The sequence below is a fragment of the Sebastes umbrosus genome, chromosome 10 (assembly GCF_015220745.1).
Source record: "Sebastes umbrosus isolate fSebUmb1 chromosome 10, fSebUmb1.pri, whole genome shotgun sequence".
Lineage (NCBI taxonomy): Eukaryota > Metazoa > Chordata > Actinopteri > Perciformes > Sebastidae > Sebastes > Sebastes umbrosus.
In genome coordinates, this window is record NC_051278.1 from 17,616,601 (window position 1) to 17,643,352 (window position 26,752).

General features: G+C 38.3%; 1 protein-coding gene and 1 long non-coding RNA gene across 13 annotated transcripts in view; one reads left to right on the forward strand and one right to left on the reverse strand.

Moving 5' to 3' along the window:
- The window catches only part of adgrb3 (adhesion G protein-coupled receptor B3), a 138,306-nt gene that overhangs the window by 41,895 nt on the left and 69,659 nt on the right, over positions 1-26,752 (forward strand). For 9 of the 12 annotated variants that reach the window (XM_037782948.1, XM_037782949.1, XM_037782945.1 and 6 more), the window contains exons 3-4: positions 16,427-16,537; positions 19,036-19,197. The exons of 2 other annotated variants lie outside the window; for them this stretch is intronic. In XM_037782948.1, coding sequence (XP_037638876.1) covers positions 16,427-16,537; positions 19,036-19,197 — 273 coding nt within the window. The remainder of the gene's footprint in view (positions 1-16,426; positions 16,538-19,035; positions 19,198-26,752) is intronic. One more of the 12 variants, XM_037782946.1, reaches the window with a different exon arrangement.
- LOC119495983 lies at positions 5,059-25,994 on the reverse strand. The gene is made up of 3 exons (XR_005208604.1): positions 22,801-25,994; positions 20,868-20,996; positions 5,059-5,345 (listed from the first exon to the last, which is right to left on the reverse strand). It is a non-coding gene; the product is annotated as an uncharacterized LOC119495983 (long non-coding RNA).

Consider the following 26,752-nt stretch of genomic DNA (forward strand, 5'->3'; position numbering starts at 1 on the left):
CTATAAAACATCACACAGCGTGAAATATTAATCGTGATTTCATGTTGCTGAGGGTTATGTCTTTAGATTGCTTATCTGCGCAACCAACCGTTCAAATCCCAAACATATTCAGTTTACTAGAATGCAGAAGTTCGGATATTTGCAAAGCTGGAGCCAACGAATGTTTGACATTTGGCTTGATAAATGACTTAAACAATGAATTGAATATCCAAATAGGTGCCAAATAATGTATCTGGACAATGGGAGGGAGACTGATGTGATTATACTAATTATTTCATGATAGCAGAAACTTCCAACTAAAGCAGTGGTTGATGCTTTTAATGCTTAACATACTATTTAATGAAAATACAACCTATAGATTAAAAAAAATGCTTTTATTGTTATATTATAATGATAAAAAATAAAAGCAAATAATGACAATTTCATTATCAAAATCTGCATACATGTCAATCAAATATTCTGCAAAATGGTTGGAAGACTGCATAAAATAAACAATGATTTTAGTACTAAGACTTGCACGAAGCTCGTTTTTATAGAGTTTTCCTTAAGGTAAAGCATATACCCGATTTATTAATAATTCATACAACCATACCATAATCCAAACACATTCCTGTCAGGTGATCCATGTTTTGCTAATTAAATATTTCTGACAGCAAAGATGCCATTCGTGCATTTACTTCTGATTTCGTATCCTTTTTCCCTATTTATTAATTTACATTTGAGTTTTCATATTGACATTAATTGGTTGTTTGTGTCCTTTGTGATTAGTATGTAGAGAGCAATTCTCCTGATGCTGGATCACAGATACTGCATTTTTAATAAGTTACCTGCTTTGATATTTTTTTAAAGAAAAAATCAAATTGTATTGCACCAGTAGAGGGCAGTGGTAGTGCCAAATCTCAGATATACTATATGAAGATATTCAGATATACTTCAGAAAATTTGAAAAGCAAAAATGGATAGGATATACATGACAAACCCTAGAGATTTAATGTGAATCGTGTATGTACTTCTGAAGCTGTAAGAAACAAACCATATTTGCTTTTTGACATATAATTATTTCTGGGGTATACCTACATAATCAGTTAACAGAACAAAAACATATTTTACACTTAACATATTTCATGTTGGGTTTACATGCAATAATGCTGTAAGACTAGGTGAGAATTTTGGATTCACGACAGTCTGAAATTATATTTTTCGCCACATGCAGCCATCCGTACACTAGCTTATCTTTCTATATATTAAGCATGTCATTTTATGTATTTTAGAGATAGCATGCATGTTCTAATGCAGAGGTTTTATCTTTCAAGTACATCTACAGCACTTCATTTGCAGATGGTGTTTGAGGAGGAAAATCATCCATCCATTATCCTGCTGTTCCATTTCTTGTCTGCACAGTATTCCGTAAATACAAGAACAGCACATTGTGCCCTCTGATTACCCTCTATTTTTATATCATCTTATGTCCATGGAGATTCAATTACTGGCTGAATATAGTTGATTTATGTGACCATTCAGTGCCGCCTGTTTAAAATCAGGAGGAAATATAGAAAATAAGCATTCATCAGTGCCTCTAAATGCCATAATGAAGTGAAAGGATAGTCAGTACTCAAATGGCTCCTTCGCCCATTTGGTGTACTATCCTCTTTTTTACCGTCTAAGTAGCTAACTGCGTGTGTGGCGGAAAATGGAGCTATTGATGTCCTTGAACTTTTGCCTAGTTTAATAAATTCTAATTAGATTAGAGCAAGAGAGTGCATGAAAAGACAGCTTTTTTCCTCTGCTGATTAGGAGTGAGGAAAAAACATATGCATGGGGCTCCATTTTTTTGCATTGAAAAGCTCATTAAGGCTGCTCTCACAGAAGTGCAAGGGAAGTGGAAGGAAATGGTTTTGTCATTCGGCCTCATAAACAGATCACACTTTGTTTGTTGAGTGAGAAACGCAGAATGAACAAGCGGCTGGCTTCATACGAGGAAATGGTGGATGCTATAGTCTGACAGTGGTGTATGTGTTGATAATTTCATGCACGTACACAACAGCATTTTATTCATCATAGGGTTGATCATTTAGAATTTTTTTTCTGACCGATAACCGACCCTTGTTAACCGATTATTAACCGACAAGATTAGTGCATTATATGCAGCGTTGTGCCAGCTGTAGTGTATTTGCAAAACAGGTAACTGGGTCCCCAGTTCACCCGTCCGGGGGAGTTAGCAGTCACGGTTATGCGTGCATTGTCGAGGAGTGTCCGACAAACCGTGTATGTTTGTGCTACGTTCGCAGCTGTGGCGTTGATGGTGGCTTCGTGCTCGCCGTTGTCACACACATACGGTCTGTCAGCGCGGCGTAATGTTAGCGAGTGTCCGACAGACCGTGTGTGTGTGGCAGCGGTGAGTCGTTGGCGTTATAGCTGTGAACAAAGCTGTGCAGTGTGTGTAAAGTTTATTTGTCTGTGAATAAATGCTACAACTCCTCAAGACCCAAGCCAACCTTCTGTATCTTGCAACGCTGGCTCAGACTCACTTAAGGTGGGCTGTTAAGGTGGACCAGCTCCTTAAAGTGACAAGCCACTCCTCTGAGTTTTTTTCGGCTTTTAAATTCATTTTTAATATTTCTTTTAACCGTTTAACCAATAGCGTTAATCGGTTAAAATGTCTTAATGCTGGTTAACAGTTAAACGGTTAACTATTAACATCCCTTATTCATCATGATTATTCATAACAAAATTAGAAGTTATTCCGAGCACTTTGGTTGATTTAAACAATGTGAGTACATTTCGTCATATTCATCCAAGCATGATCCCAAAAAACTGGAGACATTATGTGGAATACTTGCCATAGCCATGACAGATTATTCTGCGAATTAACCGCTTCACCTGGTACCATCGGTGAATTGAAGAAAGGGATGTTTTAAAATCACATCCTTTTTTGAGCCTTTGCTGAGAGGCAGAAGACGTGAGAGCTTTCACTGCATATCAGACGGGTACATCGACAATAACATGAACTCTCCGACAATGGGTCAGACAGGCTATTCAGCCAAAGCTATTGGGTGGCTTGGGTGTCGGGGGCCTTTAAAACTCTTCGTTTCTCTGCAGTGAGCGTGTTGCCAGCACCCTATTTCAGAGCTCTGCAGAGCACAGCTGAATGGACAGCAGCCATTGTGTGCCCAGATAATGCACTTCAATCATCCTTAATGTCATCACAGCCAAAAAGGCTCGGAAGCCGAGTTGAAGGGGCTTTATTTCCTCCCATATCCAAGAAGTTTTAATAATAAGATTTAGGACCGCGCTTATTTTGCACACTAATTATCCTGACCAGCTCTAATAAGACCCGTGTTGTGTGTGTGTTTAGGGATTGAAATGTGAAATAGCTGTTTTTGATGCACATGTGGTAGTGGCCTCTGGGTGGAAAACGATTGAGCAGTCATGTTTAGGTTAAAGCTGATTTAATTTACTTTGTTGAGTTTTACTTTTTTTTACACAACACTTAATATTCTGGACATGGTAGGCTGCAGGGAAAGCTTGTGGTGTGGTAATCAATTCCATACATTGGCCAACGGTAAGATGTTGAATGGCTAATTGACCACAGTAATGGTGCATGGCTATGTGGTGGTGGACGATGGAGACGTGCACATTAAAAAACAATTAATTTCCAATACTAATGTCACTCTTGGCTGCCTCCGCTGCTGCATATAACAAGGAGCTGTCACTGATTAGTAATTTCATACTCCATCTAGGATTTGATCCAGGCTATGCAAAGTTAGAAGGCCTTTTTGTAAGATTGAGATACATATTTTTCCCCGTTTTAAAGCCACCTGATGAGAATCTAGGCTTCCTTTTTTCCGTGATGAGTATATTTAAAATCTTCAAAGCTACAAGGTTATGGTCTAGCCACGACCTTGCAGCTTTGCTTCCAGCCACTGAGTCAGATTTCTTTCACTCTTGTTTACAGTATATTCCAAGCTGCAGCAGGCAAATTTGCTCTTTGGCAGCTCCACATGGCAACAAGACATAATTTTTAAAGTTGGAATAACTTCACTATCCCGAAATCATAACATGACTTCAGTAAGCTCTAATTTGACTGTGTTAGTGGCTAGGCAATGTTGGAAATTGTTTTTAAAAAATAAAATAGAGCCAGCAGGTTCAGCCATCATTGATTAATACTGCTTTCTGGTTGTGGAGTGTTTGCTGGCAGTTTGTTTTCATTCAAATTTTGATTTATTACTTCTAGTGCATACTCATTTATTTATTTAAACGCAAATGGATATTTACTTTGAAATGGTTACAGTGCAGTGCAACCATATCAAAGTAAAATAACCCCACTGAGGCAATAGTTTATCGAAACACAGGAATCTAATTTCCTTTATAATCTGTGTGTAAATGATGCATTTGATAATCCAGTTAATGTTCAGAAAGATGTGGAAGACTACAGAAAACATCTTTGTTGGTGTCACGTCGTCGAGCAAGTATAATTAAGCAACTTTATTGGTGTTTATTCTTTTTTTTTCTATTGACGAATGAATGCTGCTTTCACCCAGAACAGTGATGTTTTTGTTTTCCCACCACCATTGGCAATACAGCTGACACAAATCAAGTAGCATGTGGTTTACCCCATGGCCTTTATACAGCCTAGATGAAAGACCAAAAAAATGACAAACGTGCAAATTATAATGGAAATGTTTTCCTATTTGTTTACTCTCTTTCATCAGTTCTTATAAATGGTAAAAGGATGATTCCAAAGGCTTCAAGTGGATAATAACCCGAGACCTCTTTCAGGATATAAAAATAAAAACAACATGAATTAATTATTCCAACTTTTTTTTTTATGTGCCCTGGCTTCTTTCTTCACACATTACTTTGCCCTGCTGAAATTACAATTACCCTCCACAAAGACTCAGCATAATTACAACAGCGCTATTCAGCATAATTTAAAAATAAGATAATGCTTTTTTTTTTTTTGCTCTATTAATTTAACAGTACTTAGCATCTCTTTGATATAGGGTTGAAAAAGTTTGAAAAATAAGACCGTGAATACATTCATTAAACTTGGAGCAGTTCAGTTTAGATGCTAGTTTATTGTTGAACCTTTCCGATGAGAGAAAGAGGCACTATTTATTTGACTTTGACATAATCCCTTTGAGAACGACTGGAAGAGCCATTTTACAGGAGGTCGATTTGAACCCTTTGTTGATTGTCTCTGGAACATTCTGGGTTTCCAGAGATCATCAGGTGGTTAAATCTCCTGCCTCTCGAACTAAATGCCCCCCGTGTCCTGGGACTGAATCCCTGCTGAGTTTTCTCTCCTGTGTTTCCAATTTGCTCTCTCAACACTTCACAACGGTCTAAATAAAGAACAGAAATCACCACAGGTTAGAGGACTGCCAACCTTAATTTAAAAGAAACATACTGAGGTTGTGGGAGTTCACCTCTGACTTGATTAATGCAGAACTAGTAATACAAATGATGATGTATAGAAAGGCTGCATTATTATGGTCAAAATGATAATCACAATTATTTATCACGATTATTCATTGATTTTAGGGACAAAATATTTCTATTGCACTTTCACATTTAAACAAACAGAGCACTGCTTTCGCTTTCATGTTGTGCTACATTCCTGTTAATTAACAAATCTTTGCATCAGAATAACACTTAAAATAAGGTTCTTCTTCACCTGAATTCAGTGCGTTTTTGCTTTGTTTTATTTCTCTTCTAATCTGGGCTGCAGTCGCAACATTCAGAAAAGCGAAGCCAAAACATGTCGATCGCCCCCTGGTGGCTGGCTGTTGATATGGAGCTGAGTTTTCTATGAGCGGAGCACGCATTTTAAACAACAATATCGCAGTCGATCATCTTCATTCAATTGTGCAAAGTCAAAATCGTGATTGCGATTAATATTTGATAAATTACGCAGCCCTAATGTATAGTGTTAGGCATGCTAAGTTAAACCAAATCAAGTAATATTGTATTTTGTGTTTAGACTTTAAACCAAAGCTGTTAGTCATCTGGTTATGTTTGATTAAAGAGCTTTAAAACCGACCACATAAACAAATTATCATTTTGTGGGAATGGCTAAACATAATTGCTTTAAAGTTAAGCAAAATTAAAATATCAATTTCTTTTGAAAGGGGAATAATCAAGTTATTGTAGCCCAAACAGTGGATGCGCTTAGTTATACAAACACAAACAGTGATTACAATCCAGCGCAGCCATGCATGGCTTTGAAACTTGTACTAACTCTGATGGTTCTCATGTTCCCAGACTTGGCATCAGAATCCATTAAATAAAAATCCTATTGCGTTGCTGTTGTGCTCTTGTCTGAGGACATTTCAGCATCACCGCCGTGTCCTTGTAATTATTTTGGAGAGTGTATTTGCTTTAACATGAGCTTAGCCGATGAGCAAAGACAGGGCATGTTGCAGGCATCTTCCTCATGACTAACTTGCATATGACACAATGTTCCCTCTGCTGATAGATGCAGGGTGGCAGTCTGAAGCAGTGGGCTTTACCACTGCAAAAGGATCGGACATGATTGGTGCTGTGGAAAAGCTGACAGCATGAATTATGAAAGTCTCATTAGGGGCTGTTGGAAATGATTTATCTCGCTACAAAATATGGCCATCCAACCACATTTGCCTCCATGGTTACAGAGTCCATATTGCGTGTTTGCTCTTTTAATTTCTTCGGTGTATCTTTTTCCGTTTATTAGCGAGGAGTTTCCATCGACGGCAAAGCATGACTCTATTAAATGGAAGGTCACTGCTTGGTATGCCAAGCAAAATAGCTTAGAAAAGGACAAGGTATGCTCTTTGAAAATTGGCTGCAGTCGCAAAAGGTGCTAAAAAAATGTGTCATGTTTCTCACTTGACAGATGCATTGCTTGGCATGGTGGCATTGAGCTTGGCAGTGTGTGTGACTGCCAGGTCATCTACTGGGGTTGTGTGTTTCTATAGTGATGCCAAGAGCTGCTTCCTTAGTTTTCTAATGTCCCTTAGCAAGAGCATTGTAGTAAAGAATATCCCCAAAAGGGTTAGGGGTTATTATGATGTTTTATTATGCATAATTTACATCAGTATTTTAAGATCATATCCTGCTGGTCAGAAAGAGAAAAAAAAAACTTTTGAGGCCAAAACTTACAAGAGAATATTTCATGAAACGCTGTAAGCGACTGACTAGTGCCCCAGATTTGAGAAGACCTCAGCATGTCTATTTTTCTATACTATTCATGTAACCGGACTTCTCTTTTCTGAAATGGTTTCATTAGTAATCCGCTTCCATCCTTGTTTCTGTCGGCGCACAGTAGTCCTTTCAGTTGTGTCCCTGCAGCAGCCCCACTTTTAGTCACGGGTGGTTTCAGCAGTGTCGCTTTTCTGAAAAGGCTGGTGATTTTGCAAGTTATAAGCCGCAATCTTGGCATTGCTTTCACTTTAAAATGCTCCATAGGCGGATCCATTTTCTGATAGCATCATGCAGCTGAACTGAAAGCACGACACATTATGATGCAGAGGGTACGTCTTTGTGAAAAACCCGGAATAGACGACAATGAAATGAGTATCTTCATTTGTACTTCTTGTTGTTTTCAATTTGTTTCCCCCTCTTTTTTTTTTTTCCCTTTAAATCAAGCCTACTTTCCGGACTTTGATAAGCATTTGTTTACAACCACTATAATGTGGATGATGCTTTTGATTCTTGTGATGGCAGATTATTGCACTGAGCGATATGCATCTAAACCGTGCAGCTTTTCATAGAATAGAGATTCAATTTATACACGTTTGGATGAGCTGAAATGATATGAAGTCAGACTGCTGAGGCCTGTTCCCTGAAGTGTATACGGAGAAGAAGAGGGGGAATGATCTGCTCACGGCACCCAGCAACAGGGCTTCTTGATGCAGTGCTTTGATAACGTCAGAGCTCCATCTAGGTTGCTTTGTGAGGTACTGCTCAATAACCTTGTGATTTAGCATTGTGCTGTAAATTATCAATGCGATCTCCAGTAGCACCTCATTTGCCTACACATCAGCGATACAAAATGCATCCTCTCCACTCGCAGCAGACTGTGTTCCGAGCGCTCGTCTCGCCGCACTCGCTCCATTTTAGGTGAGTTCACATGACTCCTCAATGAGGTGCAGTGGCAGTTGCTCGGAATTCTAATTTGGCTTCAATCTAAGTCATTAGGAGAGTCAACAGGAAGCAAACAGATGGCAGAAGGAATATGATGGATAATTGTACGTCTCAGAGGACAATTCGTAATTTGTATCTGATTCCGTGCAACCCCCTCATTTTCTTAATGAAGGACTAATTGAGTTTTTTAGATTGGCTCAAGCATATGGTCCCATCAATAGTGAAGGGTTTGTATAATGGCTGTAAGGAGATACATTGAGGACATCTAAGTAGATTTATAAGATCGTTTATGAATGGGTAGCGTGCTTTTAAGTTTGGAGAGTCCCAGTTTGGATGTGGGATTGTGATAATGAGCTAAAATATGATGCACGTTCATTACGTCATAATCATCATCATGATATTTATTATCATTTATTTTTTTTAGTTTTGTCTAAAACACTCCGAGATAGGGCTGCAACTAACAATTATTTTCAATATCAGTTATTTTCTCGATTAATCGATTAGTTGTTTGGTCTATAAAATGTCAGAAAAATGTCGATCAGTGTTTCCCAAAACACAAGACGACATCCTCAAATGTCTTGTTTTGTCAAAAAGTCAAAGATATTCAGTTTAAAGTCATAGAGGAGTAAAAGAACAAAAGAAAATTTCACATTTAAGAAGCTATAATCAGATCATTTTTACTGTCTTTGGAGATTACTCAAACCGATTAATCGATTATCAAAACAGTTGGTGATTAATTTCTGACAACTAATCGATTAATCGTTGCAGCTCTACTCTGAGAAAACCAAATGTACTATCCTGCCTCCAAAATGTTGGAATACATAAAACATAGTAGTCAAATCTGTCCTTTACAGTACTTATGAATAAATGTATTTTTGATGTTTTTTATGTATTGTCTTTTTTTATGTATTCCACCGTACATAATGACTGATTTTCTTTTTGCTTTCCTCTGGAATATGCTTTTGTTATTGTAATGTTCTCTTTCTATTGTAAAATATTTGTTAATTGTAACTGTTATGTTAATTTTTTTTTAAGTGAAAAGTCCAAAATCAACCAGAACAGGCTTTGATTATTCTTCAGCATTGATGTTTTGGTTTTTAATACCTCCAGGAAACAAGAGAATGAGCAGACACTGTTGGCACAAACAAGAAATTGTAGCCCCTTAAATTATAATACAACTGTTTTAGCATTTCGTCACTCTTACCTTTTGTAAAGTTTAATGTCTTTAATTATAGTTTGGCATTGTTTTATGTTTAAATATATATTTCCATTGTAATTCATGCCTCAAACAGAAATCCAATATATAAAAAATGTACTGATGAGCAAAAGACAGGCATAGGATAGTGAGGTGGTATCCCTCTTCCTGGTCTGCGTGGAGTGGACTGTACGCTTGTCTCTATTCTGGGAACGTACACTCTTCAAAGTGTAGTGGTAATGAAGTGCCTCTCATTAAGAGCTACATTTGTGACAGTCAGTCAGTCAGGCAGGAATGCATGGAGGGCACGGAGCCGGAGCGCCCCTGATAGAAGCTACTCATAGGGGCCTCAGAGTAAAGGCTCATTTCATGCAAGGTTAGACACATCAGTCATTGGACATGGGGCTGGCTTTTACTGCCTTTCAATAAAATTACACATGGAACGTGTCCACACAGTGAGGATGAACCTGGAAATCAAATGTCTTCCATTAGGGCTCTCTGCGGCTGGCGTGATTACCGCCACTGTGTGCGCTTAGAATTCTCTGCATGGAGCGAATCAAAGCCTCGGCGATGACAAAGGTCACGGACCTGGGGAACTTTGATTCTCTTTGATAACGTGCTGAGTCTTTATTTGTTTGTAATGTGTGCTGAATGTACTTAGTAGTGGGACATTAATTAAATCAAGCGTAAATACGGCCACTAATTAAGCTTGAAAGCATCAATGAGCTGTGATGGGTAAGAAAAGCTTTGAGCCCACCAAATCAGGCTCACATGAATAGTTTGGCTCTGGCAGGAGGATACTGTCAACACTATCCATGTTTGCACATCTTTGACACTGTGATGAAGGCCTGTGTGGGCCACAGTGCATTCGGTAACACCGTTGCCTCAACAATCGGAGCCCTGGTATCCCCTTGTTATAACCTTCATTTATTGTCACCTGCTGAGGTCACAGCCCAGTGGTGACGACGAGGTTGTTGCGCCTGCACAGCCGGTTATTTGAGCAGACATTTCGTTACATTTGGGACAAAAGGTTTTCATTGTTTCTGTTTCTGCATGCAGGGCTGGCTTTGCTAACACATGCACCCCTGGAGATCAGCCTCCAAAAGCTGATTGAAACAAAAGAGTTATTTTCCCCTTTCCTTATTAGCGTGGCCAGACATTATCTCACTATAAGATCAACTAGCAAAGCAGCCTGACTCACGAGACGATAGCCACTTCGGTTTCTTAAAAGTTGAAAAGAAGGTATTTTTGGTATCTCATCCTTCACCTCTTCATATCTCACCTGATTTGTTGATAAACCCTGACAAGCAGGCAACATGTCTGCCTTTATAAACTGATGGCACAGCATGGTGGCAGCATGCATTATTCTGCTTTAAAAGATTTATTTTTGGGCTTACTGGAAGTAATTGCAGGTTTGATGTTGCACTGTGTTACTGAATGGAGAGCTAATTCGGCTTCTTCCTTTAGCGAATTAGGAGCTTTAAAAAAAAAAAAAAAATAGTAAAAACGTGAGAAACAGGAAGAGGGTGTACGCATTAATTGGTCTGTGCTTGTGTTTGTGTGTGTGTGTGTGTGTGTGTGTGTGAGTGTGTGTTAGGTAATTGATTTTTTTTCTTTATTGTAGATTTAGCTATGTTCTGTGACAGTGAGTTAATATATGAGAGGCTCCCAAAATTGTAGGTCTATAATTTTGTCAGTCATAGTCAAAATCCTATTTCATTGTATCAGAAGATGTTGGCTGACATTAGGTTGAACCTGCTTCGATGCTGTAATGTTAACAATCGTAGAGAGACATGTAGCTGACAAGGAGTTGTTTTGGTTTATGTGTATCTACAGTGAGTCACACAAATCAGTGAATCTGCTTCTGAGAAATGACGCTATCATAATCTCAGGGAGACAGCTAAGTGATTTCCTGATGCTACAAAATACTTATTGTTTCACGGAGTTGGCAATTTGATCCAAAGGGAAATACATTGCACAGAGGAAATAATAGACATGGATACAGTCCAACAACACATTGTTTGGATATGAGTCAATGAAAAGGGAGGTTAAGAAAATATCCAACAAGTATATATTTGACCAGGAGTCCCGCTTCTCCATGAACACTGTATCTATATCAAAACAACAATTTTTATTCCACTATAATGATAGTTATGATGATGATGTAAATGATGTTCTTTAGCCTCACTTTGTTCAGTAAATACAGTACACTGTGCATTGACTATTTTTCCATTACAGTATCTGCTACATAGACTGGCTTATATGACTGCTCTCTGTAAATCTTTAATGCCAAATGTTCCCTCAGTTCTTACTAATTTCATGCATGTACTATAATTCATAATATACTGGTTACACAGCCCAGTCGCACAGCAGTTCCTGAAATAGTCACAAAATTGAATGTATTGATTTGTGTACATAGACATGAATTTCAAATTTTTTTTCGTGATGGTCAGCACGAAATCAATTCATATGTAATCCACGTAATTGTGAACCGGGAAGTATAAAAAGCGGCAAAAGCCGCATAGCGAGGAGGTCGGGGTGGATGGGTGGGTCAAAAAACACTTTCGCCCAGGAGACCGCCGTTCGTGTCCTGCGTGAAACCACAAGTCAAAGCTGATTTATTTGTCACATAACGTCCGTACTTAAGTTACAGCATTTCTGAGTTATTGTAACCCAAACTGCGATCTTTTCCTAAACCTAACTAAGTAGTTTTTGTCACGTAACTTCCGTACTTAAGTTTTGCCACTTCCGGTGTTATTTAAACCCCAAACCACGATCTTTTCCTAAACCTAACTAAGTCGTTTTTTTTTTGCCTAAGCCTAACCACGTTGATCTATTCCTAAACCTAACTAAGTAGTTTTATTTTGAAAAGCCTGGAGCGGAAAATGACACATGCATCAAATGTTGCTGGATATTTGTAGGAAAACACGCGAAAAATACATTGTTGAAAGTTATGCTGAGCGTCACGAACAAAAAGGGAAATTTGTGTCTATGTATACGAACCAAATAGATAACATTTTGTGACTATTCACTCATTTAAATCTACTTGTAAGAACTACTATTCTTTAGAAGCAACTCCTTCCTGTGTGATCCATTTGGTCCAGTAAAGTGTTGGAGATTATTTTGCTTTTTAAATGCTTGCTGGAACACACTGCATGGCTTTGACCATGGGTTAAAATGCTTTACCCGTTGTGGAAAAAAAAGTGGCTACTGTCGATCTGTCAAGGTCATCTAAGGAATTCAGCTCCATATTTTAGGCAGATGTATTTAATCCTCTACAAACATGTATTTCAGAAAAGCAATGCCACTATCCCTCAATTTTGTCAATCCTGCTGTATTTAATGGCCACTATAAGATCTGTAGGTATGTCATTTTTAATTCTCAGGCCCAAAATGCATGCTTTATCAGTGATGCATGCCATCAAGGTTATGTGCATGCAAAGTGAATGAATCTTGCACAAAGGGAAAGAAAGCGAACAGTGATGGATTTCTCTGAATGGCATTGCCTCTCCTTTGTTATTGAAGCATGATGGCTGATGGATATCAATAATAAGTATTCTCTTTAGTTCCGACTGAAGGGCAGACACCTCATAAATCTTAAACTTAATTTTCTTAAAAACGCACAGTTAAAAAGTTCTGAATACTGGCCAACACATGACACGATGCCGTCTCAAAACAGAGGAAATGCTTGAAAGGTAATGACACGCTAAATGCATCATCTGCGCTTTCTGCCTTGTAATACAGCGAAGACACATTGTTTCTTGGGCTGCTTTGACAAATGACAAACAGCCTGCCCCTCTAGTTATTTAAATTCTGGTTTGTCTCTGATGTTTACGGTTATATAGCCACGGGCTCGAATGCAACCCTAGTAGTTCAATTAAACCGCTGTGCTTATTTCTCAGTATTTTTCTGGTGTCATGTCTCGACATCCTGCTGTTTTCCATTCTACCTCGGGCTCTCTGAAACTCGACGTTAGGATTAACATCTTGGCTTTGTGGCATCAAAAGAGACTCCAGTCTCATACACTTAAAACTGAGACTTGTTATGCACTAAATTAACCAGTTCTCATTTGTGAACTAACAGGTTGAGCTTTTTTTTTTAATATCTTCCTGTCCACACTGATGTAGATATAATAACTCAAACATCAGTGATAAAACAATGAATCCATGACGATGACAAAGCTCTATTTAAAAACGTGAGCAGTTTAATTCATACAGTACAGTGTGTGCTCTGTAATGAGCGCAGCACAGTAAGTATCTTACTGACGACACGCTTAATGACATTTTTATAGTCTCTTTCATGTTTCGATGCTTTTGTTGTATTGTTTATCAGGAGCTGCTGAGAGCTAGATTAGATTAGGTGTGACTGACTTTAGGGCGAGTGTTCAATAGGCTGAGTTGATCGATGTTTTGCAGAGGCAAATCATTTTCAAAGGTATGATGGAGAGTTACGATCAATGATATCCGAAGCTGGTCATGTTGATTAGTATTTTAAAAGGATAATATAGAATATAATAGCCTCCGGCTCTAAATATAATCTCCTTGGACAATTTAAATTTATGATGACTCTAAATGTAAATAATATAGCAGAGAGCAGGGTAGGAATTATTTTCTTTGAGTGTACAGTCTCGTGATATTCACACTAGGGATGCACCGATACCGGATCAGATATCGGACTGCTGGATCGGATATCTGTGACAATGGGGCCGATCTATTAAATTCAATTCTATGTTTATATACTATATACTTTATATACTGGAATGTTAATTCCTGTTTAAGTTTTGACGATTTTGTTGATGCATTAAAAAGGTTAATTTTGAAGATTGAAGTTGCTGGTGTAGGATTTATTATTTTAATAATAAATAACAACTCACTAAATTTATATCTATGTATTTATTTGTTACATTTTGTTTTACAAAGTTGAGAAAGCAATGTTTAAATCAAACCTGACGTTTTTTTACGCATAAAATAATGATCCCAGTCACTTCCACGCAGTGAGGCAAACAGCTTATTAATTTAACACTGGTATCGGATGTAGTCGGTATCGGCCGATACCCAAAGCCCAGGTATCGCTATCGGTAACGGGACTGAAAAAGTTGGATCGGTGCATCCTTAATTCAAACACTTTAAGCTCTGATGCCTTTTGTACTTGCTAACACCGTTGCTATTGAATACAGGACAGTAGGGGGTCTATAATGATTTGTAAACTCTTTTTTTGGCATTTTAACATTGAATGTTACTGAAAACCATTAAAAGAAACCAACTAATTCCGTATGTATTGTCTAACTCCATCCAGCCCCACTGAGCCAAGTGGCATGAAAGTGCTACTGTATGCCGTCTCACAGCTTTTAGTGTTTAGTTTCACTCGTATAAATTCATTAAAAAGCAGTGGGCCCTGCTTTTTGTCCGATTTCCTGCAAAGTAGCAGGCATTCAGGCTGACTAAATCAGACAGCCCTTTTATTCTGCTAAATGGAGAATTGGTTCATGATCCAAGACACCACAGGGTAGAGCCCAAATCGCAGTAAAGAGATAACATGTCAAAGTATCTACTGTAGTTAGCCTCGCATGACTGAACGCTAGATCAAACTGCCCGCTGTTTGTCCAGCCATCAGTGTACCTGCACAGTTTTTGTCCGGCACAGAGTTCACACTGTGCTTTCTGCTCAATTTGAGCAAAACAGATGTGGACGAGATCAAATCAGACTGGAAGACCTTTGAACGTGCTTCTGATGCTCGTTACTTTGTGCAGTCATGGTTCTGAAGATCCCAATCAGCATCAAAAGGCTGCCATGTTTGCTTCTACCTGGCGGCTTTCTTTCTCCTTTCATTATACCCCCGTAATATTCTAATTTTTTATGCAAACGCAACACAGTTTGCCTGATGCTATACTCGGAAGGGATGTTGCTTTGGATGTCGCCGAAAAGTCTTTTATTAATTTATTTTTCTTAATCCAATCATGGAACATGTTTGTTGATATAATTTGGTTAATGCCAACAGTCTGATGCGTGGTTCAGACAACTGTCCTTTCTTGTAGTCAAGTGATTTACCGCCATAATTAGTCTTAAAAGTTTAGCTTTCAGATGAGATGACAGATGAGCCTCACTGTGAGGGAGGTCAGTCTTTCTAGGCGTGCAATCTGCTGTAGGGAACGCGGGAAACTGAGGCTACAAACCAGATCAGAAGTGATGATTTAAACGTCCTCCCTATCAATGGCTGATGCATTGTATTGTCTAATGTACTAACATAAGCTATGTGTGAATTTGTTGTTGATGCATCACCTGCATTGCCTATTTGCAAATGATAAAATCACCTCATTAGGACCACACTGCCAGAAGTAATGCTAGTTTTTAATTAAGCTCAAAAACAATTTGCATCAACTTGTAATAAGTAAGTAACATATAAATGTTTCACAGTGTGTCGGATTTACTTGTAACAGCTGATGCAAATTCGTAACCAAATGCAATAATGCGAGCATCACTTTTCTCAGTGTGGCGTCAGAACATTGTGCTCATTGTCTCTTTGTCCCTTTACGGGAAACAAAGAGGGCATGCATTGTAATGAATACAGCTCAGAATACATTTGCCTAATTTAACAAAAAGGCTCACAATATTTTTGGACCGGGTAAACTAAAAAAGAAATCCTGCAAAAAGATGACAAACTGTCGAGGAAACTGTGGATCAATAGCATGTTATGTCCATGACCCCCTCCTCTGTGGCTTCCTGATGGCTTACACATTTTTACTTTCATTTTGTTTTCTTTTCTTTTCTGGGTGTGCAGGAGGGTGGGGGGGAGGGCGGGAGCTGGTCTGATGACGTGTTAGAGTTAAAAAAAAAAAAAAAACGATGTGAGTTTATTTGCATGTTTGCTATGTGTCTACGCTGTGCTTTCAAGCTCAATTAATACTTCCAACTCACCCTTATAAATTCGTTGCATTGTTCTATGCCCTAGAGTAAAGGACAAACTAAATACAAAACTTGTGTGGTCTTTGTTTCTAGCCATGTACTGCAGTTGCTTCGAACATCCTGAAAAACAGTATGTAATAAGCTTTTGTTCTCAGAAAGTCATGTATAAGCCTAGCTTTCATATGAACCTCTATTTTGTCCCATAGAATATGGAATGATCGGAGAGCATACAGTAAAAAGTCAGCGGCCAAGATCAGTTCATGACACAAAGGCCCTGCAGGAGCAAGCCGAATCTGCTAAATTTATGGCACAAACTGGTAATACCGTAGTTATGTTTCTTTACTTTATTTTGTTAACTAAACTTAATTTCATCATGCATGCTCTCTCTTGTACTGCACCTTTTTAAGTGGAAATGTTTTGCATTATTATTTTTTTCCAACTCATTCTCTATTGCTACATATGAAGTAGGAAGATAAATTTCCCATTTCTCTAGTATTTACTTTGAATATAAAGCTTAATTGGGTTTTGTGGGTCTGTTTGTTTTATTGTCACATAGCGAGTTGGCAAGTGGATTACTCACACAGTATATTCATGGAACATTAATTAAACAGCAGTTTAAAAACTAAGGCCCAGATGTAGTTAATCATTTCCTCCAAGGCATGATAAATTAAATGTCATTCGTTGAAAAACCCACCCCTTCAGCCAAATATGAAACACATACTTGGCAAAAGTTGAACTGATAGATGCTGCCCTTAGAGATCAAATGAGGCTGTGTTGCTTAATCAAGTGTAGCATCCAATAAATTAAAAACGGAAATTATCTAAATTCATAATGACTTTTACAACCTACCACCTTAGCATTTTTAATAAATCAGAAAGTACTGAAATAAGTGACAGCAAAACCTTAATTTTGCTTTCATTATTTAGATGTTTTTGCTTTATTCTATCTAGAAAACACTTTTTTTTTCAGTGGGTGGGTTTTTGATCTAGCTGAGACTTTTTTTTCTATTCTTTATTTTTGATTTTTGGGAAATGTTTTAATTTTTTCATGTGTTGTTCCATTTAAATTGCCGTCATTGTTTAAAATCTCCTTTCATTACCATTTTAATTTGCGACACGCCATACATACACACCGGTACTAACAAATACTCATTAACACCTCTCCATTTTACACACGCCGTAGGTATGTTGTTTCCCTGTCGAGTCGCATCGCTGTGCTTTTCTGTTTCTCATTCTCACACAATTTACTCTCCCTGTACTGCCTCATTTAACAAATTGATCCACCTTTCAGTCTATTTTATGATCTGCAAAATTAAGGGCAGGGTTTAGATCCCTATTTGGCTGAATCTATTTATCCGAACATGCTGAGAAAACTTCTTTAAAGCATGTTGTGCTTCAAATTCTAATACGATTTGATGACTTCCAATGACATAAATGTATTCAGAGCTGCAATTGAAACAATTCTTCTTTTGTATTAAATCTCTAAAGCCTCAAAGAAAATGAATACTTCACCTGAGGGTTTAACATAATCAAACATCAATTATTCGGTGACTACTCGGATGCAGGAATTTGATTGTCCATTCACTTGTCACCAAATAATTTATTCTTTTTTTTTTTATTTAGGCTTTGGAAAATCACCCCACTGCCTCCTCATAATATACAGCTTTATTTAGCATTTCATGGCTTTTTGATATTTGACCCTTTTGGACAATGAAGATTGAAAGGCTCAATGCTGTTTCTTCTCATTATTCTTTGTAATTTAACTCAAAAGAGATCTTGAGATGAATGTAACAACTATGATCCTTATCTTTACTAATCTGCAACTGAATGCTATAGAGGATTATTTAATGACAATTTGACTGCATGCGGAGATAAAACTACTTCAAAGTCTGCTTCCAAAACCTCCATTTAATGTAGGCACAGAGGTCTGGACAACAGAAACAGAATCCATTGTCATACTGTGGCTAAAATAGCACCTCCCTTCAGGGCACTCACAACTGAGTCTGCTTTCAGCCTCATTCACACACATGAAAAACGGCTGTGATCTGCTGAATAAAAATCAGCTAACTTTCTCATTTTTTCCTCCACCCCTGGGAGTTAAGAGGTTAAGATGGATTTGAAAAAGTATTCGAAACCATCGTCTAAAACACAACAACAATAATTTGCTCCGCTGTTGTCAAGGAAACTAGATAGTTTGCTGCAGTGCAAGGGAATCCATATCTCAGACCACTTTCTGAACTAACACCCATTAAATTCCATTTTATTTTTCTCAGACGCTGTCTTTCTTGCATGTCACCCATGTTTCTTATGAGAGTTTTCTTTGTTTTTATGGTCTCACTTTGTTTAAGCACATTATTGGGTTTCATTGAAATGCATGAATTATTTTTTTTAAGGATGAAGTGAAACAGTTAGATGTGACCCTAATGTCTATAGTGTTAATTTGTATAATCATAGCTATGCCTTCACTGTGATCTTTGCATAAATGCACATTTAAATTTGTTGTAAAAAAGGCTGATTCATTTACACATCTCTCCAAAACTATAAAAAAAACATTGTTAATGATTGCAAAACACTTTATTGTGCTGTATACAAATAAACCGATTCAGGATTTATCAAAGATCACATGAAGGTAGTATAGACTGTACAATAGTATTCTTGTAAATCTTAAAGACCCCACTTCACCCCAACGTGACTCATGTTGGCCCCACCCCATCTGACTCAACCCCGCCCACCTTGCCCCACCCCGCCCCGCCCCGTAAGCCCTGCCCAAGGACCATATTGCTGCATTTAACTAGTGTCACCCTTCTCCCACACAGGTGAATCAGGTGCAGAGGAGTGGTCCCAGTGGAGCTCATGCTCTGTAACATGCGGTACAGGGTCGCAGGTGCGAACAAGAACATGTGTCTCACCATACGGAACACACTGCAGCGGCCCTTTAAGAGAATCAAGGGTTTGCAATAACACTGCCCCTTGTCCAGGTAGTGTTAGCCGCAGATTCTTGAATATTAATGTCTTGCTCATTTGTTGTTTAAAGGAGGAAATGTGTTGTTGTGTTTTAACAAACTTTTCAATGTGTCTCTTTAAGAATGTATTATTACTACTGCAGTTATTATTATTATAATAATTAATCTAATGCTTTCTTTCTTTCTTTGATGTTATTTTGTGAATGTGTTTTCTTTTTTTTTCATTATCACTTTTGTGTTTTTCCATTTCATATAACTGTGAGGCAATTCATCAGCATTGAGAATGGTTTAATGACATGTGGTTCTGCATGGAGCTCGGGGAGCAGTAGCTACTGATATGTTGTCAGCTTCATTTCCTTGAAGGTCAGTCGTGCATTTTAAAATAACTTGGCAGCGTTTCTTCAAACGCGCTGTAAGGCATTTCTTCCTCAACCCGTGATGGCAGGGCAGATGAGTCACTGGCAGTCAGGTATCAGCATCAGATGCTTTTCTGACTGGTGATTGTGGCGTGCTAATGTTTTGTCTGGATGCGTAGGACGGCGTTCTAAAACAAGTCGCCATTATCCGTTTTGGAAGATTGTTTACGCGGACAAACATGTAGATTTAGTAATGAGATTCTGAACTCATGTTTAGTCAAGATATTTGATGGCGCTGTTAAGTGTAGAGCTTCTGAGTCTGCATCACAAACTCTTAGGTAATTACGGCTGATATAAAAAAACACTGCAAGCTGCATCCTCTGACAAACTGATCTATGATGTACTGTACTTCATTTTTAGATGTGGCATGTGTTTAAGTGGGAAGTTGGCAGTTTTCAAACGGGTCACTCTCTTACTGTGCGTGGACATTAAGAGCTAGAAGGAGAATGAGTCATCTCAAAAGAACAGTTGCCTAAATACCAGGCTTGGTGTGACTCCTCTATGGCCATTAATATTTAGCTCTGACAGCATTAAAGCTCATATTTCTCAAAAAGCTACACAGCCCAATTCCAGGTATATGCATTCATTTGCATGAAGAGTACTTATTAATTTAGAAACAGAACTTACTGCCCATGTGAATTCATTACTGTCCTTGATTTATCTCAAGACCTGCAGACATTAGGCGTTTGCTCATGGCTAATTGTGGATCCGGAACTTTCTTTCACATAATAACGCAGAAACCCTTATCATCAAATAACTGGGCCATAAAAGTCTACTCTAAAGCAATTTTGACTTTCCTCACAAGAGTAGAACTTTTCATTTTTAGATGAGGGGGCAGTCTTTTTAATTTGGAAAACGTCACTCTTCTTAATTTATTGTATTGCTTCGTGGATTATTAGATCATATCAAATGCACTGTAGTCCTGCAGTGTCGTTAAATTGCATTTTAATATCTAAAAGATAATGTTTTTTTCTCTTCAATTACTTATATTAAAAACCTAGCACCGGGATCACAGAATTGTTTTTTCAAAGTCATCCTCAAAAATACAGCTGATATAGCACTAACTTTACGTAGTAGAAAACTGGTATAAAAGAATTCCACTTGGCGTGGTGCCACATGAAACACAGTTTATATCTAATATACTGTAAGGCAGACCGATCGATTCACTCTCTTCAAACTGTGAGTAGTAAACCAAGGTGGAAGGATACCTCCAAAATAGAGCAAGCTCAAATTAAAGACACGTCACTTCAAGTCTAAAAGGAGCCTTACCTTAGAGTCACCGTGGCTGAAAACATCATGGATGAACAATGGATCAGGCGCTGCAGGGCTGACATCCAGCACGTTGTTAGAAATTCTGGGCGTCCAAACAAGTGATGCCGCTCATCCAACACAATGCATCTGCCAAAATACAATAACACTTCTGCTTTACTAAATATTACTTTTACCTGAGTCGATCCCTTTTCCAACCGAACCAACAGCACCGGTGGCTAGTTATTTTTCCTATTTTCTTTCTAATTCTGGTGCAGTTATTCTGCAGAAGGCAAGCAGTCCAATCGTACATTTAGGGATGCACCGATACCGATAGTGGATCGGATATCGGGCCGATACTGACTCAAATAACTGGATCGGATATCAGTGACAATGAGACAGATCAATTCAATTCAGTTCTATGTTTATATACAGTTCTACATTATGTATTTGAATTTGAATTCCGCTTTATGTTTTCACTAATTTGTTGCTGCATTAAAAAGGTTTACACTTGAATTGTAATTCCTGGTAATTTGGAAGATTTTTTATAAAGTTGGTGGCGTACGATTTATTATTTTAATCATAAATAACAAATCACTAAATTTATACCTATGTATTTATTGGTTACATTTTGTTTTACAAGGTTAGGAAAGCAATGTTTAAGTCAAGCCTGATGTTGCCTTATACATAAAAGAATGATCCCAGTCACTTCCACACAGTGAGGCATACAGCTTAATTATTAAACACTGGTATCGGATCGGTACTCAGTATCAGCCGATACCCAAAGCCCAGGTATCACTATCGGGACTGTTGGATCGGTGCATCCCTAGTGCCAATGTTCAGAGCCAATACAAAATTAGTTTTATACTATAGCTCAGAGAATACAGCGTGATGTGGTCGGTATCAGCATTCAGTATTGCATGTTAATTATTCAACCTGACCCTATCCTTATTAAAAACAAGCATGTTTATGATGTTATTACTGTCATGGGTGCTTAAAGGGACTGTTTGTAACTTCTTACACGTATAAATCACACCGGTCGGTGTCCCATGCGCGCTCGCGTGTGGTTACGCTGTTCAGACAAGACTCCGACACAAACTACACGGAAGCACCAAAACCACAAAGTTACACCGTGTTGACCGCGGTCGGAGTACGCGGGGGAGACTGTAGCTTTGATCTCCAGGGCCGGAGTCTCTGCTCCTCTCCCTGTTTGCCTTCATTCAGCTCGCTCCACCTCACGTGCATGCGCGCACACTACACACTGCAGAAGAGTTAGTTTAGCTCTGAGAATATCTAGTGAATGTACAGTGGACGTTTGTGCAGAAATAACTGCTGCAGCTCCTCCAGACCAACAGAGGTCTTCCGTGTCTTGTGAAGTGACGGGGCTCCGCGACGAGTTACGTTATCGTCTCCGACCGGTTGCCGGTGTCTCCCCTGTTTCCTTCTGACCGCGGTCGGGAGGCTGAAGCAGGAAAAGCCAACACTAGGATCAACAGTGATTCATGGAGAGACCTTCGTCTGGTCAGCTAACATTACTGCCAAGCAGCTGAAATATAGAGTGATATTGTGGTTTTAGCTGACGTGTGTCGCCTCACTGTGCTGAGCGATGCTCATTCATGTCTATGTAGAGCGAGCAAGCGCGAGCAACAGGACGCTGACTTTCGTTGACTTAACAGCAACAGGTGTCACTGTTAACAAGCATTTCTGATTCTTACAAACAGTCCCTTTAACTTTCAAAATGTGTAGCCTGGCTTTCTTTTATTTGGGTTAATATCAATTATTTATTACAGCATACATTTCACAATGTGTGGTTTGGTTGGAGTCAATGTGATATTTCTTAGCTGTCAGGATGAAGCTTATTCAACAAGTGAGAAAGTATTGCCTGTTAATACCCCATGCCACTGCCATCATCAAAAAACTGTCAAAGAACATAAAAGAGTTTTAGTGGTTATACCTTTGATCTCAGGTGGATGTCCTCTCATGTCAACGAGCACGGCTAGATTAGTTCATGAAGGTGCTAAAATCACAATCCAGAGCATTAATATAACGTTAGCAGCAGACAACTACTTCCTATGTAAAGATATACTGAAGTAATGTCTACCTGGGCAGAGACGCGCACTGACGTAAGGACGTAAACAATGCGCCACATGGCCGCGCATGCGCAGATGTGTCTGTCACTTAACACTGACTCCTCATCCACAGGATGCAAAGCTTTGTCTTCTGGATCTTTCTGACTTTAAAGGGTTTATTTTAACCCAATCTTTTCCCTAAACATAACCAAGTAGCTTTGTTGCCCTAAGGAGATTTCTAGCAGAAAAGCCCTGGAGGCAAACTTCTCCCATGTGACAGGATGTTAATGCATTTCTTTCAAAATAAAGTAGCTGTGCTCATGGCAGTGGAGTAATATGTCACCCAAGTGCTAAAGGGATGTATTTTTAATGGGTGTTGGACGGCAGTGGAGTTATGTAGCTTGGAGGAACTACCTACAGGCTATAGCTGTCAGTAGGATATTTGTTGTGGTTTTGTCATGGGATTTGTTGACAGGAACCTAATAAATAGATAGAAAAACGTCAGCCAGGTTTTATTTTAGACCAGATTATTGTCAATTAATATACTGTACAAATATTGCCTCAATTAATGAACGTTTCTATTTTAGCTGTAGGCGTACTAAACACCTGCTGCAACTAATAAGCTAACTTGGTTGGTATGCAAACAATACAAACAGAGGAAAAACTGGGCAATTAGAATAAGCACCAATAGCTCCGATGGAAACAAAGCACAGGCAAACAAAGTTGTCTATAAAAACATTTATCAGCAGAAAGCACTGGGAGGTTCAGTCTATAAAATATTTCATTATTGCCAATTTGATCATAAAGACCACGCCTAATTTAATAAAATTAAATTAAAAAAAACACTTTGGCACAAAGCAAAACTTACAACCATGCCAGACACATACCCTTAATATTCAGAGCAAACCAAAGACAAATGCAAAATTAAAGACTGGAATAAGTTCGGTCTTTTATCATTAACCAATTAAAAAAAAAAATTATAAGACACGATCCTGGTACAAGTAAAAGATTCAATTTTGACATTGAGCCAGTAACACCTGATAACTTAAGAATGTAGGGAAATATTATTAAAAACGTATTGCAGAAGAGCAAAAAGGAAATCATTAAGATCATGATTTCACTATGTGTCATTTTTAATGTGATTAGGTCTTTTTCATAGAGAAACTCTGAACCTAAGGACTCTGAAACCAGTCCAGTTACTTTACTGCAAGAGGCAAACCTATTGCAAAAGCACTTCCGAGTGCCTCTGATGCTTTGTTTGCATTGTGCAAATGTAAGAGCCAAGTGCAATATTATGCACAACAGCCTTGAACTGCAGCTTTATGATAAGCGTGGATGTGATTGTATTTTTAGTGGAAAGTAGCTCAAACAGTCCTGTGGGGAAAAAAAAGATATGACAGCCTGCAAAAATACTATACTATACAGTCGGGCACAAGAGGAAGGCTAACAAGTTAAAAAATGTTAAAAAAAAAATCACTGGAATGATATGAAGTAAATGAAGTAAATCCCAGTTTACCACAAATTAATGAAAACATTCTTGGCGAATGCATATGCTTTGTCTGCCATCTTGTGCTGGTCCAAGAATTTCACCTGTAACACGGCACAGTGCGATTGCTCATGGCCGTCCTTGTAAATCATGGCTGCAGTTCAGAGAAAAAACAAGAAGTGGAATTCCTATTCCGTCACTGATAAAGTAGCTTTTGTGACTGCCTGCTTTGAACTCGAAACATTTTCAAAGTAAATGCTTTGGCCACCACGGACACTTAGGTAGGAGCATCAAAACAGCGCTTAGAGGCAGCGCCTGGGACAGACGGTGGTTCCGCCTCATGGTCGACCATCAGATTGATCCTAAGATCCAACTACTATACATCTGATCCTAAGATCTAACTATTATACAGCAGGAGCTTTGAGCCTTTACACAAGCTGTGGATAGTGACCCTCTGAACAGGAACCACCAATTCCCTGTGGACAAAGAAGCCACATTTTCAAGGTCTTAAGCCCCATCCCACCAGATAGGTTGTGTGCACTGCCAATCTCCATTAATTAGTTGTTTAATTAAAATTAATTAATTTCATTAAAAATAATTACATTTATTTTGTGCCTCAGTCTTGTGACGCAGGAAATGTATAGGCATGGCCGTACCCACATCTGCCTGTTATTGCAGATCCCTATGCACCATTGTAGCTGATAGAAAGCAAAGATTGTGCAGCTTGTTATGCTTCAGTATACCAATACTTCTGATTCTGATAAAAATAGTTCAGTGTGATTTGGGTTTGATACAATTTCCGTCCCCTTAAAGTTAATTTTGGAGTCTTCGGTTCTGTCAGTCAATGCTCTTTATCGCTGGGATCAAGAAGCCAGCAGAAACTAATAGCAGAGGTTAAACTTTTACATTTTGAGTGTGTTCATCATTTGATAACACTGTGTAGATTTAGGAACACTGCAACTGCTGAGATGAGACAGGATGTCTCTTAAGTCTGTCTGACTCTCAGATTCCCATATTTCCCTCTCCAAAATAAAACTTTGAGCCATCAGCAAACATCCTCTGCAGTTCCATAAAGTCTCACCATCTGTCAACCAAAACCCAGTTAAACCTACACGAAACCAAGATGCACGAGGAGTGATGCCTTTTGCCAGCTATTATTTGAAAATAATTAAATGTAAAAAAAAATTAGTCGTCAGTTTAGTTGCTCTTTGACAGGGACCACCTCATGATATTTAAAAGCATTTATTTAAAAATATGTATTTTAATAAGCAGCTGAGATGAGGAAAATTACAAATGTACCTTTTATTGTGGTGATAAATGTGCTTGAAAATGATCTGTAGTGTTGTTAAATAGAAGTGGAAATGCAGAAAATAGTTCAACTTTCAAGTTTATTGTCATATACTGTACATTAAAAAAGTACAGTTGTACATTCAAATGTAATAAAATGCATGTGCCCTGGCTCTCTCATCCCATAAAAATTATACATAATAAAAATAAATAAAAGATAACAACACTAAGAAGAAATCCTACAATAATAAATAATTAGAAACTCAAAGCATTCCAAAAGTATCCTTTAAATAGGCGTTATCAGTCGCTATAAGCCCCATAGATGTGGGTCAATAGGGCCCTACTACACCCACTAGTCGGTTTTATCATCTATTCACATGGTAGATCACCAAAAGAAGGTATAAAGGAACATGACAGCGACCTTTAGCAACCGTGGTAATTATGACAGGAGCAGAAGTGGAAGTCAGGCATCTTTGTGTTCCTACTTATTTTAACCCAAAACTTAATTTCACTAAACTTAACTAAGTGTTTTGTTTTATTGCCTAAACCTAAAGAAGCCTTTTTGTTTGTGTTCAAAACATGACATTTCATTCAGTTTTATATCATGTTAGTACGTGTTGCTTTTAAGTTTCACTTTCTCTTTTACAACGTAATAGGCGTAGTAGGCCCCTAATGACCCACATCTATGGTGCTTATAGCGACTGAAAACGCCTGTTTAATGGCCTGATAACAGTCAAATCGGGTGCAATTAAAGGTTTTTAAAATTTAAATTATTTAAAAAATAACAATATGCCTCATGCGATTTAGAATAGTTTTTAATTATGATAACATTACTAGCATTTTAAACATTTAACATTAATTGCTCAGGTATATATCTGATGAGGAAAACACCATATGAATACTTTTGATACATGTCCTGTTGGATTTGGGCTGTCTAGCCGGATATTTAGTCTGAGTGGCCATTTCATTACCGATCGTAAAATGTGGGCAGAGTTATTCAGAGGTCTGGAAGCAGGTTACGGGCTGTCTGCTTTGTGCATAACCATGATAAGTATGTTGGTGTA